The sequence below is a fragment of the Buteo buteo genome, chromosome 11, assembly GCF_964188355.1.
Source record: "Buteo buteo chromosome 11, bButBut1.hap1.1, whole genome shotgun sequence".
Classification (NCBI taxonomy): Eukaryota; Metazoa; Chordata; class Aves; order Accipitriformes; family Accipitridae; genus Buteo; species Buteo buteo.
In genome coordinates, this window is record NC_134181.1 from 39,154,450 (window position 1) to 39,176,526 (window position 22,077).

At 35.8% G+C, this 22,077-nt stretch overlaps 1 protein-coding gene across 3 annotated transcripts in view; it reads right to left on the reverse strand.

Moving 5' to 3' along the window:
* Positions 1-4,496: 4,496 nt before the first annotated feature.
* Positions 4,497-22,077, reverse strand: part of SPECC1L (sperm antigen with calponin homology and coiled-coil domains 1 like) — a 70,160-nt gene continuing 52,579 nt past the window's right edge. For all 3 annotated transcript variants that reach the window (XM_075041670.1, XM_075041671.1, XM_075041669.1), the window contains exons 14-16: positions 11,670-11,786; positions 10,707-10,766; positions 4,497-8,532 (exon numbers count right to left, since the gene is read on the reverse strand). In XM_075041670.1, the coding sequence (XP_074897771.1) occupies positions 8,443-8,532; positions 10,707-10,766; positions 11,670-11,786 (267 nt within the window). In that variant the 3' untranslated portion in view covers positions 4,497-8,442. The remainder of the gene's footprint in view (positions 8,533-10,706; positions 10,767-11,669; positions 11,787-22,077) is intronic.

A 22,077-nucleotide genomic window follows, 5' to 3' on the forward strand; every position in this document is an offset into this window, starting at 1 on the left:
ATTTTCTTGCAGAATAACATTACTGAGACAAAAGACTTTTCTGGATTGCTGAACAGCCACAAAACATCACACAAAATCTCAAAAAAATTATGTAAGAAAAAAGATAGAATTAAAATATGTATACTAGTCAGTGCATTTAAGAACACCATTTGCAATAAACAGGAGCTCAATCCAAACCTCTGGATCCAATTTATTCCAGAGCACTTGAAACTAAAGCTCTAAAACAGCATTTGAAAACAGTTACCATCCAGGATGATTGAGATGAAATCAGATTTAAGGTGTTCTAGTCTTTATTTTCACCTGGAAATTTCATTTTTGGGCATCTACTTTAAATACTCTGAACTGTTATAAAAATTAACTCCCCAATCCCTCCCCAGCCCAGTTCCTGGAGAAAGAGAGGGGAGGGAGAGGGAGCGAGCTCGTACACACGCATTGCCTTACTTGGGTTGGGTTAAGTAACATTTAAATAATTCAAATGCTGCAATGCATTATGGAAGTTGCCTAAATTGAACATATTCTCTGCAATTCCCTTCTCTGTTACTCATATTCAAGACTAGGACAATACAGGCTAAGCAGATGCCTTAAATACGTACCTCTTATCCAGGGTATTCACCATCTTATAATTTAAAACTCTTTAGGGGTAGATACCCTAATGTATGCTGGTATACCAAGAGAGACATGGCTTCCAAAAAATCATGAGGTTATTTGCATGCAAATCATTTGCATGCCCTTCTCATCCACAGTGTATAAACCTCCGCAAACTACTTCCTGTAATATTTACTCCTGAAAAACCACGGTGCCAGAAATAGTGTTAAAATATTCCCTTTTGTAGTGGCTTCACTCAAGAAAACATCAACACACATTTTGCTATTTGCAATCTTTATTTCATGAATAATTAAGAAGAAAACATGGCAACATTGGCAAATTGAAGGCATACATACTAAATACTCATACAGAATACATTATGGAGAAAGTAAATGCCCAGATCTTTAGTGGTCCTTGCAAACTAAAAGCATATTGGTCCTCCAAAAGGTTTAGCTTAAAATATGCTTGCTGACCTTTTAAGTTCCAATGATTAACAGCTTGTGCCTTTCAAACCAGGAACAGGGTGAAATACAATTTGAACATACTTTCAAATTTTCCTCAAACCTGTATTTCTCAGCTCTAACCAGAAGCAAACAAAAAGTTTTTTTCCACCTTACCTTTTAAATATATACACTAATACACCACCCTAAGTATTCAAGACGCAAGCACTTCTTGAAACATGTTCAGTTTCATTAAGAACCTGCAGATGTACATATATGTATACACACATGTATATATGTGTGTATATATACGTACATATATTCATTTATGCAAAACCTCTCTCTATCTGTATAATGTCCATATTTGTCAAAGTGTGTGTGTAAACCATTTGAAAGGGTTCTGGAAAAAAGAAAAGTGCTTGTTGTCTGGAACAAGAATTACTAAACCCATACATGTACTGTTAGGAAAGTCTAACAGTTGTGTTTCAATGGAGTGTAAAACCAATACAAATCAGAAAAGCTGGATGGATGAGAAGAGCTTTTAAGAATCACTGGTTTTTACATTATCTTTAAAGGCCACGGAAAATTAACTTTAAATTAGCTATTTAGGAGATATTATTACTGGCTGCAGTGTCATCTCAAACAAGGTTAGTCCTTAACCAATATACTGCTGTGAAGTTAGACTGAGATATCAACAAAATTCTGTTCTTTCATGAAGTCCAAAATTCACCATATTGTTCTGTCAATTCTGCCTCACACACCTGAACTGAAAGTACCCTCATCCGAGAGTTGGAGGGTACCAATTAATGCCCTTCTGACTTTGATCTGGAAAGTTGTCCAATATTAAAAGGGTTCACTGATTTATTTCATGTACATTGAACAACTCTTGATCATTACTGACCTAAAGTGAACTTAGAGTCTGGAGGCTAACTAGTCTATGCTTTGTTTAGTAGCGTTATACTTTCTTCCCATTAGATAACATACAGAAAAAACATTTCTGTTCAAAAAAACCCTTCAGATATGTATAAAAGTGCTACTTAAAAATAGTTAAATTGACCTTATAATACACGTAAAAACAAAAGTTTCTAACAAACTGAAATGTTGTAAGTTACAAGGATTAATTACTTGAGTATGTTATGTGTACATATGCCCTCTTTACTGAACTGATTCCCAAGTAATCATCCTAATTGAGCATATGCAATAATTGGAAACCAGTAAAAGCCTCCAGAGAAATTTCAACAATGGAACGAAAAAAGAGCCTCTTCCTCCCCGTTTGTTGAAATAAGAGTTCAGAAACAAAAATTGACTATTCCATTATTGCAAATGCAGTCTACTGTCAAGACAAGTCAGTTCATGAACTGCGGAACCAGGACTGCCAATGGCTCCTCTGCAGCAGAAAGTGTCCACCGGGCTTCCTACCTACCATATAAATACACTAGTTACATGCAATTAAAATAATACATATATCACTAGAATGAAAATGCACGTAATACACTGCTATGCTGGGGCAGAGTAGGTTTTCAGCCTTGACTTCCCCAAACAACTTGTTCATATTCTAGAACTCTATGCAAAATACAAAAGCCTTAGAAAAAGTGCAACAAAACTAGCTTCATGACATTTTTCTTTCCATTTCCATAAATACAATCTCATAAAAATATTATTAAACAGAAGCATACTTCCCAGTGGAGAACAACCGTGCCACATCTCAGCTTTGAGTAAGTGATTTTGGCTAAACTGAAACCCCCTGAAAATAGGGGATTAAAATGAAACCAGCTTAATTGCATCAGGCTGCCATAATATTCTGCCAAAAGTTTACTCTACTGTTTTGTATCCATGAGTCCTGCTGGAACTGATGGGAACTTTATGTGAAACTCTGTGGCAGATAGTGGCCTAAGGGTAAGGAATATTCCAAGTAAAAGCTAATGTCAGTTGGAAAAATGTCATCTGGTATTCATAGGTTTTACTGAAGTTTCAGTGTGAGGAAATAATTCTATTACCGCAGAATGAATTAATTTAAGGAGGCCAGGATAGCGGCCTTGTCAAACTGAGTTCAAGGGTGTTGCATCCCAAAAACTGGCAAGCGCAAATACATAAGGAGAAAAAGACACTCGTATCAACACTAACAGAGATCAGAACTGTACAAACCTTGATCTTTTAAGATACTCAGCATTAATTATCAAAAGCATACTTGCTACATATTCCAAATGCTTAACATCTTGGCTTTGACAATTACAAAGCGTACTACAACACTGATACTGAAATCAGGGAATACAACCGAAAAAACTTAGCTGAATGAAGGACTGGGAATGCTCAGCAAGCCAGACAGTAGTTTAAAACCCATCCAGCCACTCTCCTTTGAAAGCAGAAACACTATTAGAGATACCTTTCTAAATAGGGACAATTGAATATATTAAGAGATGGCTATGAACTCTTAACTCATCTAAGGAGTTGATAATTTGGGGGCAAGAGCACCTGATGGACACCCTGGGGTGATGTAGGCTACATGGGAGATAAGGAAGTCATGGGGGAGAGTTAAGCAGCTCTAACGTGTTTTGCCAATCAACACACACCAACTTGGGAAAGCATGGTGGCACGTCCAGAACTTGTGGATGACAACTGCACTTTAATACCACTTCTCACCAAATCATTCCTCAAACTGGTTAATGTTACTATGTATTCATATACTAATGCTAGCTTAAAGAAAGGAACTGCAGAAATAGAGCTTGGCAGAACATAAAAATAAAACAGAAATAAATATTTACCAAGTTAAGGGAAGGACCACAAACAAACTATATAGTTAAATCAGTCTGTACATGAACACTACTATTTTAAAATCCTTTTTCTTAGGCCACCTCAGCAAAAGTATTCCTCACAATAGGCAAAAAATAGTGTAAAGGTGTACAACTGGATTCCTTCCCAGAAAAATTCTGCCCCTTAATAGCTCCTGCTTGATGCAGCCCGCAGTTAAGCTGTGATTGTATTAGTTGCAAGAGGCAAATAATTAGTAAAGTCACCACATGAGTCCCATGAACACAGTTTTAAAGGCTTAACTTTAGCCTATGCATAGCTTCACGCCAGCCATCCAAAGGGGGCAGCTTTGGAAGATATTATCACCTATCACCTGAAAAACAGACAGCGTTCCCAAACCAATCACAAGCAGAACACAGAAAGTAAGAAGAACACCCAGAAGCTCTCCATATCTCTAACTTCCCAAATAATCTTGTTTAAAACTAGGCTATAACAAAATATGTACCTTGGGCCAAAACTCCACAGAAAGAGAGAGAATTGAGTAAAAGTCATTTTTTGGTGATGCAAAACATGCAACAGAATCCAAATGTCTGAAGTGTTGAATCAGGGAACTGAAAATCATTGAGATTGGTAGCAGAAATGAGATGCCAATGAGAAGTTTTCACCATGCCTACAAAACTCTTAAGGCAGATCCTTAGCAGTTTAAACCACTGTACTACATCATTAGAGCAAGGGCCAAATTTATTTCTCCTTATGCATGTAAAACCAGAGTATGACTCTGCCAATGATGTTAATACAAGTTTACACCAATACATTAAAGCCGAGTTCATTTAGCTCTGGCAAATTAAGGGGCCCCTAAAGCATGATGATGGACTTTACAGAAAAACACAAACAGTGGAAATATTTTACAAAATTGGAGACAAAAAATTATCAGAAATGCTACATGTAACTTGAGGAATATATTTTATGCAAAGGAGACAAAAATTTACTTTTAAATCAGAATATGCTGTAATTAAATATTATATTCTGGGTAACCTAACCACAAACACATTTTTAAAAGGGAAAATTTCACTAACAAATTTTCAGAGGCATGAGAATAAGAGGTCTTTGTGAGGGCCAGAGATCCACACCAGAGATATTAATTTAATATTTCTATTTAAATATACAAGACAACCACATCAAACTGGATCGAACAAAACCAACTGAAAACCAAATCAAGTGTAATCCATTCTGAAGTGATCTCAGTTCTGCTATTGTTAGATACTCCATACCAAAACCTGTCTGACAGAATTCTCCCAAATAACCAAATTTTAATTTTTCCTCCCATCCTTTTTTTTTTTTGGTAAAGAAAACCTCACAACTGTTCATTCAGTTCATTGCTAATGATCTTGCATCGGGATGACAACTAGCCAAACTGAATACACATCTGGCTCTAAACTGACCTCTCTAATCTGTGGAAGTGTTTCAGTAGACAGGATCCAGAAGATGATATAGCTGTAAGTGCATCAATATGTTCAACAGCTCCATTTTGTTGTCCACCCCACCCCTACAGCTGGCAATGAGTAACCCTGATATACTACAGCACAGGCATTTGCAAGGCACATATTAAAATGCAATAATATAAATTGATGATAAAATATTTGTCCTTTTTTTAGTACATTCAGAAATATGTTCTGGATTAAAAAGAAAGTAAATCAGCATAAACTTGCACTTCATAGGTACAAAAAAACCAGGCTGTTTCAGGATTGACTATGAGTAGGAACCAAACAGAACAGTATCATCCATGTCCAGAAGAGCTACAGCTATTCTTCCTCTTGAAAAACTGAATGCAGTTTGAACCTTCAGAAAAAACATGTTGTAGAATGCAGCAGGGCATTATGTTTGTTTTAGATCTTTCATTGCTTCATTACTTCCACTTGGACAGCAGTGCAGCATCTTATGTGTAAAGGCTCAGATATATCATTATAAAAAAACCCTCTTCATGAAGCCCAATATTCCTTTACAGGTATGAATTCAGCAGAGGTTTATCAGACAGATCACACCAAGAAGTTTGCAGAGCTCTGAAGTTCAAAACAAGATGATTTTTCTAATTACTAATAACTTTTTTTTTCTCTCTTTCTGAAGACTAGCAGCTCATCTTTTTAACAGAAAGTATCTGGAAAATGTGATTTCCCCTTTTACAAATGGTTAACTATTAGTGTTATTTCAGTTAAGGACTAATACAACATTCCAGGTAAATGAAGTTGACCACTGGACAGAAAAAAATCAGCTTAAAGCTCAAATTACCTTAGCAAAACAGGTCATGAATTAATTTAGACCAAGAAATTCTATCCTTTTCATTAGAAAAATATTTTCTTAAAATCTAAGGCAATAAATAAGACAATCATAGATAAGGATGTCTGTTCAGAGGGTGAATAAAAGGGTTTTTTAAACACAAATTGGCAAAACCTGGAATTTAGAAGTAGGAGATGGAATGTGAGAGCAATAAAGTGTATTTCCAATAAGACTACTCTTACTGAAACTTATTTGAAGAAATGAAGTAAGCAAATTTTTTTTTAAGAAATATACAGGAGAGGAAATTGTATATCAGACTTTTATTAAAATCTGTTAATGAAGATTTTTCACTTGAAGCCTCTCTTGCAACAACTGTCTTTAGATTATGTTGGCTCTTCAAATGCACCAATTAATAATCTGAGGGTATCTAGCTACTTTTAGGGTTCTAAAGAACTGTAAGAATGTGTGAGACACTGCTGCTCTGAAAACTTCTCTAAAGGCCCTCAGTATGGATTAAGTAGTTGTTCTGCAAACTTTTTGTAATTCTCACAGGCACATGTCAGTGTAAATGTATATTTTTATACAATGCTAGCTGCTAGAGACATGCTGAATTATTACTCTTCACATGGGCTATGTTCCTCAGATGATAAGTTTTTGTATTTGGCAATAATTTTGAGTTAAATCTGTGCTTTTATACCATGATGAAGTTTCACAGATGCCAAGCACAGCTGCATTCACTGGGTTAACATCTATGACATTCAAACTGTCCTTAACAGTCATAAGAGCACCATAGGAATGGCAGATTCATTTTCTTTATAACAGGGTTACTGTGTTGAAAGAGCATGTGCTTATAAATAGCAATTGTTAAAGAACTCACTTCTAAAGTAGGCTTCTGCTTAATATTAATGAGAGACTTTCAACTGTGGCTTAACTGCTGATAAGTATTCAGAAAAATAAGAGGCAGAAGCAATGATAGAGTGAAGTCTTCCCTTGATTTGACAAACAAGATTACAACAAACAGCTTATGACAAATGGATATATGAAATCATTCTGAGCCATTAACATTCTGCACGAGGCCCTGAAGTGCCAGGATGTATCAATTCAATGATCGCTAAGGCACTTACTTGAACTCTTTTGCCCGAGAGCTGTTACATAAATCCAGGTACATTTTAGGAAAATAGAAGTTGAGCAGACTAAATCTCAATTCCTTCCTTGTGACAATGAGTCATTTCCATGCAATATTCAAGACTACTGGGTGTATACACATTACATCAGTTCCTCCATAGTTCTTGTCAGAGAACATCTCACCTTCTGTCAGTCAGATGAGGATGTGCAAGATCAATCAAAAACACACAGAAAACATGGCAAAGCTGGATTTTGAGACAAACTACTTCATTATTATATCTTATTGAAAATATCTTCTCTGCAGAGGAAATGCCATCCCAGTTCCAAAATTCTACCACAGAAATCCATGACTATGCTCGTATTGCTGTAGACTAAGGCCTGCAGTAGCTGTGTGTGCTACACAGGCAAAGGAGGAAGAGGAGAAAGAACAAGCCATACAAGGGTTGATTATTGATTCATTTCTGTTATAATGGAAGCACAGGGAGTTTGGACAGATTCCTTGAAGTATAGCGTATCCTGAAAACCAGGAGCTGTATGTGCTAGTCTTTACAATCCATAAGATAAAGTTGGAAGCCACATCGCTGTGACAGAGGTAGGCTTATAATGAAGCTTTAGAATGAAGAGTTCTTCTGTGCCAAATTTTTCGAGGTATCGAGAGCACTTTTCCACTCAATTTGTCGTTATGGAATAAAAGCTTGTTTTCCTAGAATATTGTGCATATTTAGAATAGTTAAAGGAGGGAAAATAGCTGTAAAGGCAGTAACTAAATTACCATTAAGAACTCTACTGTATCGGGGTGCCATATGCTGCGGGTAGAATATTCAGACTCTGTGGTATCAGGATGCTACAGAAAGTTCAGTAATATGACGCCATGTTACCCTTTTCCTTCTCAAAGCTTTATCTGTACATTCAGTCTCCTATATGCTAGAGGATCCATACATCTCACTCTCCTAGGAAAGAAAGCTTCAGGAAGTCTGGCTGGAAAGGCAGCACGTAAGTAGTCCAGGCTCTTTAGGCTACATAATTAATCTGAATAGCTTAATAACTTGGGTTATTACAAGCACTGTGGCAACAAGTTCTTGCTTTTAAACAGTTGTTTCCAGGCTTAGTAGCTGAAGAAATCTGAGGCAATCCAGGATAGTGCCACTGAAGTTTGAGGGGACTCAAATGTTGCCAGTTTTCAGTGAAATGGGGATTAGCATTTCAATAAGATTTCCATCTCGTAGCTCATGTTGGTTCTATCCCATGGATCTGTTGAATTATTAGGGTTTCAGGTTTCAAAGTATTTGTAAATTGCTGTAACATACAGCATGACATTCTGCCAGTCTGGACGCTCAGTTCGCACCATTTCATTGATGTCCTGTCACAGAAAACAGATTGGTCAAAATCAGGAATGATAACCTTGTGAGTAATGTTGTAGTGTTTTTACAAATTCCTGGGAATGGTAAATCTGTAAAGTTTCCACAATTTAAAGCACTGATGAAGAAAGCTCTGTTTTCTTCCATATATCTTTGTATGGCTTACAAAATGCAAACAGCTATGAATAGCTTATCTGTAGATAGACATTTTGATCTTAAGTCAACAAAATAACTAATGTTGTGCATGCTTGAGTCGTCCCCCACTTAGTACAATTAGTATAGTAGTCAAGACCTTAGTGTTCACATACCCCTACACCAGCCTTGCAAGTCAATGCAATCTACCTAGAACCGTGAGTCACAGAATCAAGGCCCAGATATTAACTGAAGCTTAAGTTAAAAATTCATATCAGGGTAAGAGTCAAGCATCAATAAATAATTGAATCCCATTTTACAGTAAACTACTGAACTTTAGATTATTTTATACATATTTTTGAGTAAAGAGGCAAGGAAGAGGGAAGTTTACTTTACTACCAGTCTGGGTATATCCAAGAAACAAAGCGAACAGTTCGTGTCTAACTGACGGCCCAGTTCACATGTGTTTCATAGTAACAGTATAGCAGATTGTCAGTGAATAAGCAGGGTAAACAAAGCCTGATCTACCCTTTTCAAAGGCACATGCACAAAGGAAAACAGAGTGATGTAGTTTCTCATAAATTTTGTTTACTGTAAGGGTCTATTTTGTAAGCTTTGGGTCCAGGAACTTCCAGAACTCAAAAAAGAGAAGATTTTTTTTTAAATTTTCTACATGAAAGTAGTCAAACACTTTCTTATTCAGGAAACAAATAACTTCCCCTTACATTACCACTACTATTTACATACAGTCGTTTTCACACCCTTTTTCACCCTCCGCCCATGTAATATGGACAAGGAAAAGAATTCACAAACATACACATCATACACACTGCGTATGTAGGTATGTAAATAGATTCTAAATCCTTATGCTAGATACAATTTGCACTTAGAAGATTTCATTCCATTCAGTTTGCCTTTTTAGAGTATCTGTAATTAAGTACATTACAAAAAGAAAGGACAGACAGTAACCATTTAGACTAAAGCTGAATTATGGAAGGATTACTGCAGTTATTTTCCACAATCTAGTTCTTACAGCAGTACTTGGTAAGAAACTTCAATGTTTCAGATCACTGACAAAGTCAAAGTACAAAAGCCCAACAGTTACACTGCCATTGTCAGCAAAAACAATGCTGGGGGGGGTAAAAGTGCTGATAAGGATCAAGGGAAGTGTTATTTTTAAAAATGTCTAACTGTGTTGTATTATTAGTTGCTAACTATGGCAGCTCTGTTAGAATTTAGGTTACAAAAGTATCACTGAAGTATCATTTCTGATACTGGCAATTTTAGCTGCATTTTTGGGATTATTGACAAGGGCTTGGGTTACTCCCAATTCCATACCTTCAGAAATCTTCCTTTTCTAGAAATACTACACTATTGAAAACTAATTCTTTTATGCTAAGATTTGTATAAGCTTATTATAAACAATAATTGAAAAAAAACTTATTTACAATGATGACAAATGAAAACTTTAAGAGATAAATCTTGACTCTCATATTACACTAAGCAAAAGAACAAATAACATAGCTTGATTTGTACCTCCAGAATTTCAAAAACGCCAAATAATTTGAAAGTAGGTCAGAGACAGGAGAGAATTAATGAATTCTTGAAGATTGTATCACACAGCTATTTCTCAAATTATTCTCAAACAAACCCATTGCCTTTATTATTATTTCTTATGATATTGAGAGATGAGGTTGGATGAATCTTCCTTTTATAGCTTAAGAGTTTATCTGGTACAGGCTATCACACTGTTGCCTTTGCTGTAGCTACTGGACTACAGGTCTGTATCTCAGTCACTATTTCACGCAAAAAACATGTAAGCTTAAGTTGTTGACGACAGTGGGTTTATTAAACAAAGCCACTGAGGTAGGGAGTATCTTTTACGTTTTTCAGTCAAGTACGATACAGGGGCAATAACCTCTAGCTGAGCTCATCTGCTGCTATTTTTAAGTTAAAAGCATCAAAATCTTTCAAAAGTACAGAACAGAATAATTTGATCTTTATAAATGGGTCATAATTCATTCAGTATGCAGTTAAAACTTACCAGAGTAGATTTGATGCCAACACTTTCAGCTGCCTGAAAAGCCAAAGTGAAATTTCTTCTCTGCATGAGATATAAAAACATGTTAGAAACCAAGGAAATACTACTTCAAACATAATAAAGCAGCGTAAGAAAGTTCATAGTAATGCTGCTACTTTTGCTTCAAATGGCGTCCATAATTTGACTATAGTAATCTAAAGAGAGCCATAGGAATGAACGTGTCCTAATATAATCCAAAAATTTATGGAAAATTTGTATTAATTCCTCATTCAGAAGATAATGCTGAAAAATCATTTCCAGTGAAGAATGACTGAGTTATAAAATGCTAAAGAATGGATTATTTATTCTCTAAAAAGAATTAAAAGTATCTTCATGTGTTAATGAAATAGTCTTATTTTTTTAGAGTATATTATCATTAATAACATATCTCCAGATAACACACCAGTAGGTATTAACTGTAGCACACTAGAATACATACAGACTATTCTGCAGTCTTGACATCTAGTTTACCTTTATTGGATACCTATCACTTGAAAAGAGTATCACAGTCAGTTATCGGTATGAGAAAGTAGGATGAAACAACATCCTTGTGATATTGAAAGGGATGAACAAAACATGTCAAGGTACAAATCTGATGGATTTAAAATCTTTAAGCTTAAACACCCCTTGCTTCCAAAACCTGAACTGAAAACACTTCCCAACTGTTTGGGTTAAATAAAATGCCTCAGACTTAAAATTTATGAACTTCTGTTATTTTTTTCTGTTTCAAAGTTCCATTTAACCCAATGATCTCATAATATTAAAAGGTTATAATAAGAAAAGCAGCAAAGTAGTTTGAAGTGTTTCAGTTATGATTCCTAGTAATATTGGTTTTTTTAGAACTCAAATTTGTTAATTCTTCTTTATTAACTCATGTTAATTATATATAGTCTCACAGTCCTAGGAATGGGATTTTTAATGTCTTACCTTGTCCTGGCTGTTTAGTTCTTGATAGGGAATATGAGCTGGGAGGTAAGTATGGAGAACCGCACAGAAAGCCAAGCCATCATTCCAGCTACTGCTGAAGTTTGTTATGTCAATATTCTTGAAGGGAAAAAAATTTAAACAATATTAAAATCGTAATCTAAGATGTATTATTTCTACCAATTCACCAATACTTGTGGGGGTTTTGTTTTTGGGTTTTTTTTAATACCTTTGAAGAAATCAGCAGAGAAAGTGAACAGCCTAATACTAAGGTTCTGTGGTAAGAAACCAAAACACACTACTACAGAGAACAACAATAAAATGTAGTGATAAGAAAGTCAGTTATCTTTTATATTAATTAGAGATAATATTAAGCTCACACTGCCCCCACCTCCCACCAAAAAAACCCGTGCAAAATGTGTGTGTTAAAAGGTGTAAAATGTTGTGGTAGAGTAAGAGTAAGGGTAAGAGTATAGATTTGGTACAGCCATACACACCAAGATAGACAAGCAAACGAGATAAAGATGTATGCCTAAAATCCCAGAAACAGACAAAGTGCTAGCATCTCTGTTAACGTAAGATTTTATTTTTCTACTTCCACCGCTTTAGTATCACGACAAAATTTCTAACTGTTGAGGACAAGTATTTTCTCTTCTAAACAAATGACTTCTATACAGAAACTTATGCAAACAAGATCACAAACAAAAATTAAGTTTAATTTGGAAATGAAGATGTTCCAACAGATTTAACACTGACAGAGGCAGGGAATCATTATCTTTGGGATTGAAACTGAAATTGAAAACTGCAGTCTTGCACTCTCGACCTTTTAGTTCCAGTAGGAAAATTAGTGGCACTGGTAAATGCATCTCCTGAGACTGTATATAATATTGTAAAAAGAGTCAGCCCAGTCCAAAAGAGTTATGAACAAGATGCCTCAGTGACCTTTTAAATTACTCTATACTTGGCTGTTGGCAGTCAAACAATGGTAAAGTGGCTAAGTGGATAGCAGTCAGTTTAAACTTTTAATTAAGAAAAAAACCAGTAACAACAACTCACAGTTTATCTTTTAGACCTGTATGGAGAAATATAAATACGCTTTAATATCTAACTCACTTAACTGGGCTTAAGCAGAAGCTAACTAGCTGCCCTGCTTAAGTTTTTAAAATTTTAACGTAGCAGGAACTATGACCTCCAGTCACAGAATTGCAGAAACGCAATCACACAAGTCAACCTTTCACCTGACAGCATAATAGTCATCACCTGTCTTTGCCAAGACATAAAACTTGTCATTCCTAGTGCAGAAAACTCCACCCAGAATCCCACAGTGTTACTGTGCCACACAGGCTGAGAACCAAGGCAGTTGTATTTCTTGTCAAACCAATGATTTGGATTACAAATGGAAAACAACTGCAATCCCCTCCAACAGAGGAAAAAAACAAAACTAAAGGCAATTTCTAGAAGAATGTGAGGGAAATCTCCGTTTCCTGCTCAGCTTTAGCACTTTTTATACAAAGTCCATCAAATGCAGGTTCAAACTCTGGTGACGTAAGCGTACGTGCTCAGGCTCACAATGCCCAAGGCAGTGGTCTGAGCCTCGCCTGCCGTCCTGCTGCCTGCTTGCAAACGGAAATGTCATTGTTGGAGACCCCCAGTCTGTGGGAACATGTTCTTCACACAGCTTCCTCCAGCCACAGGGGTGGGAAAATTTAAAAGCAAAAGAAAAAAACATGAAGCTCTCCCTCCTTTCTCCTCAAGAGAGACAGGAAATTGGATTTAAATTAATGCTTGGTTAAAACTTTTTCAATGTTACTTAAATTAGGCAAACAAATACAACATACAGTACAAGGCTTTAAGGAAAAAAGGGGAAAAATCAGATTGTTAAAGCCAATAAATTCTTACTTGTGTCTGTTTACAGAGCTGCTTTTTGAAAAGTTCTTTCCCCCTACCCTCTAAGCAGTAATGCCTCGGATCACATCTGTATCAAGAAGATGGCTAAAGGTAGGGAGAAAGGCTTTTTCTTGTCACGGTCATCTTTGGCAAGCTAGTTACAAAAGTCAAATGTGAATGATCATGTTTCCTTTGCTACACAATCCACTGAGGGAGAAAAAATTCAGTCCTGGTTTTCATCCCCTGGCTGAAATATTCTCCCTCCTTCCCCAGGATGGCCAAGTGATGTGGGAAGGGGAGGAGAAAGATGCACATTAGCATCATCACAGTTAAGTTAAACACAGATCTGCTCAGACACACATGCACACATTGAGCCAAACGATTAAAAAAAAAAAAAAGTACTAGTTAAAGCTACTAAAGAGCATTAGCAAATTTTTAAGTCTCAGGACTACAAGGATAGATATGACATTCCTTATTAAAGTAAGGAGGAATGCTGAAGCATTGCTGAATCTGATGGACAGTTTCTAACACACTAGCTTCCAGTCTAGTGACTTAATGCTGGATATAGTTTCAACAAGTACCTGTTGAACTGGCATTATTGCAGAAGATACTCTATTTACCATAGACCAGGAGTCCGTTAAAGCCAATCACCAGTCACTGTACAAATAAAGTTTGATAGTACCTTGTCTCACAGAGCTTACAATGTCTTTTTTCTCTCCCAGGTTGCTCCACACATTTCAGAGAAAGCACAGCAATATTTATTTGAAAATTTAAGAGTTTGAGCCTAAACAGCAGCATCACTTGAAGCACAGATGAGATCTCAGTACTGAAAGAGGGATGGAAGGGTACACAGCCTTCAAAGTGAGAACAATAGCTTATATTGGAAATGTGGGAGCACAGAGAAAGGAGAAGCAAACAATGCAATACTGTTAAAGCAATGAGCTGGAATAGTGATCTTTGCAACAGTCAGGATGGACATCAACAGGCAAGAATGCACTCTTCAAAATTAGAAAACAGGATGCTGCAGTGATGTATATGAGATCATCAGAACCTACACCTGAGGTTTGACCCTGTGGATGAAGAAGGAAGACTTGTGCTCAGAATATATGAAGAAAGAAATTGCAAGGTATCAAAACAGTCTGGATGCACTTGAAAACAGACCTATAGAACAACTGGGGCTGAAGACAGGACTCTTTACATGATTTAAAAACCAGGAGTGCTCACCTCGAAAATCTAGAGACATTTTTCATCATTTTATAAGTATGTGAGCAAAAAAACCCAGGATACAGTTGTGCTGAAAATGGTAAATGAAACTAAAGGAAGAGAAAGTAAGTTTCCTTTAAACGTTGTAGTTGTATAAACTAAAAATTTCACTTTAAATATTAGTGGCATCCATAGAATGTTGAAATTTGAATATAAAGATTGGAAAAAAGGGCCACTTAAAAAAAGTTCACTTACAAGTTTGGTTGGTTCTCAAAAAGAGCTCGGAATACCGTATTTTTCTAAATCTTCCTGTGGGGTCCAGCTTTTATTATTACGACAACAAGCAGAAAACAAACCTATCATCCAAGAATTTTAATGTATCCAGAGAAGCTGAATTAAATACAACGGAAGGAAACAATTAAAAGGGACTGGTTTCTGTTTCCAATTGCTCTGAGCATTATGAATTATTATTACCTCTCAGACTAAATAAGTATAATATTGGTCAGACACTAAAAAACAAATCTAGAAACTGAACAGATTGTCATTTAAACTGAAAATTTAATTTTTTATGTAGGGCTTTGAGCACATAACTGGCACATTTAAATACAGCACAATTTTATTTCCCAAATGCTTTTAACTACTTGTGGTTTTTTGAAAAAGCTTGGTCAGTATAATGAAATCAACCTTGCATTAAGCTCTTATTTCTCAAAGAATTGACGGTAAACAGAACATCAGCCTAAAATCTCTGACATAATTTCTTCTTTGTTACTGCTTTTATTAAGTAATTGGCTCTATTAAGAGAATTCTGCTGGAATCTAATCCGAAATGTTTCTTCAAGCCATTTCAGACCACACAGTATTATAGCAATTGAAGGACATATTTTCAGATAAATTGTCAAATGAGGAATAAGACTTTCTAGAGATAGGTGAACTAGAAGGAGATTGTCTATTGTCTATTAATGTTTAATACTTAGGATGGGAGTGAAGTCACCTCCAGTATTTGGGAGAGATTTTTTTTTAAAAAGGCAATTCTAAGAAAAGGAGTTAAGCAACAGGCTGTTGTCACAAAAAGATCTGTGGAAGACACTTTCCAACCAGGAATAAGAAACAGAGTTAAAAATCTGTAAGACTTTTCTAAAGACAGAGCATAAGAATATTACATTTTACATAATCAAACAGACCAAATTCTATAGTCCATTCTACAACCATGACAAAGAGGGGAAGACAAGATGGTAGGAGAACACACACCCTGGTGGATCCACAACCAAAAAACATTTCAAGCATGACTCAAGCTCCTATTAAACTGCAAAATGCAGAGTAGGACCAGTCACCACAAAATGAGTATTCCCTTGTGCTCACACAGAAAAAAAAGAATAAGAAGATTTTTCCTGAAACAAGGTTGAAATGCAATAGGAACAAAACAACCCATTATCTTAGGCTGAAATACAATAGTGGTTAAACAGTAAATGAACTGGATTTGAACATGAATCAGAAGTGCATCCTTGCAGTAAAAAAGGCAAACTGTACGCTTAGCTGCATCACTAAAAGTACAGCCAGCAGATCGAGGGATGGGATTCTTACACTCTACTGGACCCCTGACAGTCTACACCTGCAATACTATGTAGAGCTTTGATCCCCCCAGTTCAAAATAGTCACAGAAGAATAAAAAAGGGTCTAGCAGAGAGTTAGCAAGATGATTACATGGTTCGAGAACTTGACAGATGAAGAAAGGTTGAAGGAATTTGATTTATTCAGCCTGAAGATTCAGGAGAGATGTAATCAGAGTCTTCCAGTGCCTAAGAGCAGATGGAGGTACTTTCTTCACAAGGACACATGGTGACAGGACTAGATGCAACAGGCACAATTTTTTTTCCATGGAAATTCTGTCTGGATATAAGCAAAAAGTCTTCACCATGAAACAATTAAGCATTGGAATAGGTTGCCCAGAGAAGTGGAGGAATCCCCCTCACTAGAAACATTCTAGATTGCTTAACAGGGCTCTGCATAACATCAGTCTAAGGTCTCTCCCACCTATGACTTTTCTAGAATTGACAATTTAAAAGTATTTTTAACCAGTGTAGTGCTAATTTTGAAATTGTCTCCTATTGCTTTTTGCAATAATCCCAAATTAACTACAGGTCTTCTATAGTCAGTGAAAATACCTTTCCTTTTTAAAAAGCAAGAAACGGATATTAACTGTTATAACCCAGTAATTCAACTTTCTTTACTCCCTGTCCTGTTCCCCGAAAACTCTACAGCTAAAAAAAAATCCTGCAAACACCAAAATACCCAACTATAGAAAATATGGTTTCAAACTTAGAGTTACAAATTAAGAACAAAGATATTTTAACTATCTCTTCAGCAGACATATCCACAGCTGTCTTCAATCTCCCTGAACTATGTATATTACAGTTTGAGCAGAGAACCATACTGCATAGCAGCTATTTCTCCATCCCTTGCTCTGCACAAGGGGGAGAGGTTCCCACATCCTAACTCAGTTTGGCTCACAAATGAGTCAGGACACGGGGAAAATAAAAACATGTGTCTCTGTCTCTGTTGTATTAGCTAATGAAATAAGTGGGCTGAGAAAGCAAAAGCATTAATATGATCCTGTACTATAATATATTAAACCATTAAAACAAGATTTGAGGTTTAAGTGTACAGACCTTGGCAGGCTTCCTACCACGGCAGAAAGTTACTATTAAAAAGCTTTTAAAAGCTTTTAAAAGACACATACACACACAAAAGAAGAGTATCCGTTAAAAAAAATTAGAAAGGTAAACTAGAAAATAACTGCTATCCACACTCCATTGAATCAGGATCCACTGATTCTCAAATCATTGATTAAAGCTGAGGCTATCAGTACTTTTAGCAGTAGGTGAAAACATAAAAGTATTTCTGGAATAGACTTAACAGCAGTCCTAACTACTGCCTCTTCAATCCCAGCTTCTGAAAAGGCAGTAAATGGCAAATATAAACCATCAAAACCCTTAAATATTGACCATTAATGTTTCTTTCCATACCAAAGACATGATATTTTTCAGTTTTGGCACAAAAAAGAACTATAAAAGGAGCAGTCATTCTCAAAAATACCAACCCCTAACAGCTTCAGACATTAACATTTGAAGCACTTACAGAGATACAGACAGCTTCATAATTTATTCTAAATTTTGTCGTAATTAAGTCTAACAAGTTGACATTTCTCTTGTATCAGAATCCAATCCAAACAGAAAAAGGAAGCATGTCCTTCCTTAACTCAACAGTTTTTGGCTAAAGCATCACAGCTTAAACCAAGGAGAGAAGTGTTTTGGCAGCCTGACTACTTTGATGAATCAACCAGATAGCACCAGTGAAAGCATGCACACCCTGGAATCATTATTTGAACATAGGCTTACATAAGCACACAGTCTTGCCTTCTTTTTGTGCTTTTTAAAAAATCAATATAATACTTTGAGTAGAATATGATCTAGCTTAGTGTTGATAAAGACGTGTATACAGGAACAGGTTTAAAAAAAAGCAACCTGAACCATCTTTTACCTCTAGCTTTGTTATTCTACACTTGAGTACAAATGAAAGCATTGCTTGATTTCAAGGTGCAATTCACCATAGCATTAGGCACACATACATTCATACTCAATCACACTGCTCAATCAGTAAACAATTTTATTGTTTATTGCTGCCATGTAGATAGTAAGTTTTAAATCTTTTGTAAGACATGTAGCTTTGATCTGTATAGGAGGTAAAAATTAGGTGGTCTTTCCAGAAAAAAGCAGCATTGCATCCATTAGAGAACAGGTACTGCAAGACTACATTAAGGAGCTCTTCCAGTGTATCTGTAATTAGGAAGCATGGAAAGCTTAAAGGAAGGTTAAAAAAAAATTTAGTCTATTCTTGCTGCTATCTTGTGACAATTGCTTTTTTGGTGTCAGACTTCTGGAAGCAAATTATCTCTGAGAATGCTGACAAAAAATGGAAAAGAAATTGAAATATTGCTGTAGATAAGAATGGGTAAGGATGTGTGTATCCTGTTTATTGGTCCCCTTCTTAACATGAAACATGCATGTTCGCATCCTTTTTTGGACTTTTATTAGTTGTGTACTCAAAATGAAAGTAGCTGTGTTCCAGTTAGGGTAAATGCTCCATAACAGCTGGATGGGATTACTTTATGCTTTGAAGATATCTGGAATTTATGACAGTTTTATGACACTGCACATATTTTAGAAGAGTCAGGAGGATTCTCTTTCTCTGGAAAATGCAGCACTTGGCCCTGTATTCTGAATCAGTATGTCAGATCCTGAGCAAAGCTAACACATTATCAAATTTCAAGTATTTTTGCCTGTTCATCTGAAAACTAAAGGTGATTTGCTCCTCCTTTATCTAAATGCTTAAAAAACCCCACCCTTATCTTAAGAGAGCAACTCTCCTCTTTCATGGCTTAGGGATCTGTTCAGCCCTGTATATAATTAAACTCAGTAACTTGGTGAGTGCAATACTGTCTAGACTGAACAGGCTCTAGATGAAAGTTAATACAGAACCTGCCTGCTGTTAGTTCTGCAATGACCTTCTGCAGATCACCATTCTCCAGACTTAAGCTTCAAGGAGAAATTCTGCTTGCAAACAACATTTGGACAGCATGTATATTAAAAGCAACAACATAGTAAGATTTCTCTTCTTTTAATTGGCTATTTTAACCTTATTTTTGTTATTGAGGTACTCTTTAAAAATATCAGATTTGGAACACAGTTAGATATTATTTAACAGCTACATTTCAAGAAATCTATTCATTTATTCCCTTCCAAATTTGCTTGAATAAATCAAGAAAACTGCACAAGGAAGGAATTTATTATAGTTTTTTTAACAGGGTTAGGTATTAGCTTGTTTATCATAATGCATTCACAAAAGAGAGTCTTAAGATACCTTTAAAAATTCTGCTATATGGAACTATATATTTGTCAGAGGTGGAAAGAGCAGTTTGGTGTAAATGTCTGTGAAGGGCTTTAAATAAAATCCTTCCAATATAATGGTTGAAATAGAGCTTCACCACACTATCATCTTTGAATTATTTGCCTTCACAAAATTTGAAGCTTCTAAAACAGAGATACTTAAGACTTTTAATCATAAGCTTGAAAGTAATTTCTTAGAGGGGATAGGAGAGCAGAAGTTATTCTTCCATTTTACTTGAGCAGACAAAAGAAAATACTACTTGTACCAAGCAATTAAGTAGTATTGTATTCTCGACAAGTATCTTGTGAATAAAGGAAACCTTCTCTCTGTGAAAGAGTACAGACCTTGGTGTGTTTTGGTGGTTTTTTTTGTTTGTTTTGTTTTTTTGTTTGGTTGTTTTTTTTTTTTCTTCTTTAGTATTTTCAACACATGGAATAAAAAGCACCTCAAGAGCTACAGCTGGCCTACAAAGAGAATAATGTTTAATCATATGCTGCTGCTCATTAATAAGGGTAAGCCAACTACATCATAGTTTTTAACATTTTAAGCCACCTATAACTCTGTACACTTTAAATAAAATTTTTGAAATTAAGATTTGTATCTCGCTTTGTGTGATTACTTTATTAGTCCATGTGTAAACCAGAAATTCAACTATTCTCCAACATCCAGTGTAAAATTTAATCGCAGAAATGAAAGGTAAAACAATGCCAGGAGCAAACATGGCTCTGTTAGAAATGGGGCTTTAACTCAATGTGCATGGTTTCATCTTCTCCATGAAACACCAAGAGCTGAAATAATTTTCTATATTTTACATACGTGTATGCATACAAAACTACAGCTGTGAGACATCACCTCCAGATGAGAGGGAGAAAACTAGACCAAAAAAAGTGATTGTTGGCAACTGATGAAGAAGTAAACACATCTTTCCATGTTGGCAAAGACATACTTGAAAAATACTAGCTTACAGGGCTGAGTGTTACTTAAATATTGGTAGTTTAATTAGATTTGCATTAGAAACAAATTGATATAATATGAATAGGACAAAATTAACAAAATAATTATTCTGAAACAAAAGACTTCTAAGACTTCCTTTTTCTTTTCCTTGTTTCCAAATCATGGTTAAACTCTTCCAGGTCATTTTAGAACTTGTTATAGACTCAATTTGCAAGTATTTTTCCTTTAACCTGTTATATCTGTAACTAAATAAGTAATAGCTAACTTTGATTTAAATTGGTAATAGGATAGAAATTGATGACTAGACAGAAAGTGGACCTACTGCTATCACTACGGAGAAAAAGGCTGGGATATTTAGGACTCTTCTGTGTGGCTCACGCAGCAGCTCAGAGACAGAAGACAGCTGGTCAGTCAGCATGCAGGTAGCTCTAAAAAGCATGTGCTGGCTCTTGCCCAGATGCTAAGCCAAACAAAAGCAAACAGTGGTATAGAAGAAAAGTAGAAGTTCTAATTATGGAAAATGCTGGGGATGAAAGGGAACTGTGGCAGAGCATAAGACACTAGGAGGAGCTGAAGGTAAGAAAAGGTACCCGGTCAATATTTGGGTGATGGGGAAGGAGGAAGAGAGCTACACTACCTTAAGGGGGATTTAATGAGGAAGGAAGATGTTCACTATTCTGATGCTTGTTTACTAAGCAAAGCTTCAATTAAAAAAAAAATATCTTTATCTGGTATTGATAACGTTGTTGAGATGCCAGAAAGCTGGATAAGTACTACTCACCATGAATACAATGCTAGATCTGTTTAAAACACTAGAACACCACTAGCATGGTGTTTAACCAGAATTTAATTTCAGGGGATGCTGAAAATAATCAAATTCTGTGCAACAAAAAAATGAATAATGAGTGTGCCTAAAGCAAAAGACATTCTTCTCCAAAACCTAACTTAATATAACCTCCTGATATAATCTTACTCTTTCAAAAGAAGGCATGCATTGGTTCTACAGATGCTATATGCTATGGTTTCTCAGCAGCAACACAAGCAGAGAACCATATTACAGTTGTTGAAGCAAACACATTAAGTCTCAAAACCTATTCTTCTACTAGTGTTTCTAAAACTCAAGTAATTATAAGCAGCAATCTATATAAACAAAAGCATGCTCTTGCATGTGCACACAACTATAGAATGAAAAGTTTGGAATACTTTCTATTACTTTTCCTTAACCAGATAAGGAAGCTGTCAAATTTATCTTTCATTTCAAGACAATATGGGAAAATATTTTTGCATTCAGTTTTAGAGGATTTATAAAGAAATATAACATCCTGCCTTTTTTAAAATGTGGGGAAGGAGAAAGGCTCTTTCCACAAAGAAGCTTATCCTCAGAAATAGCACAGTTTAGTACTAGACGTGCCACAGGAAGGGGG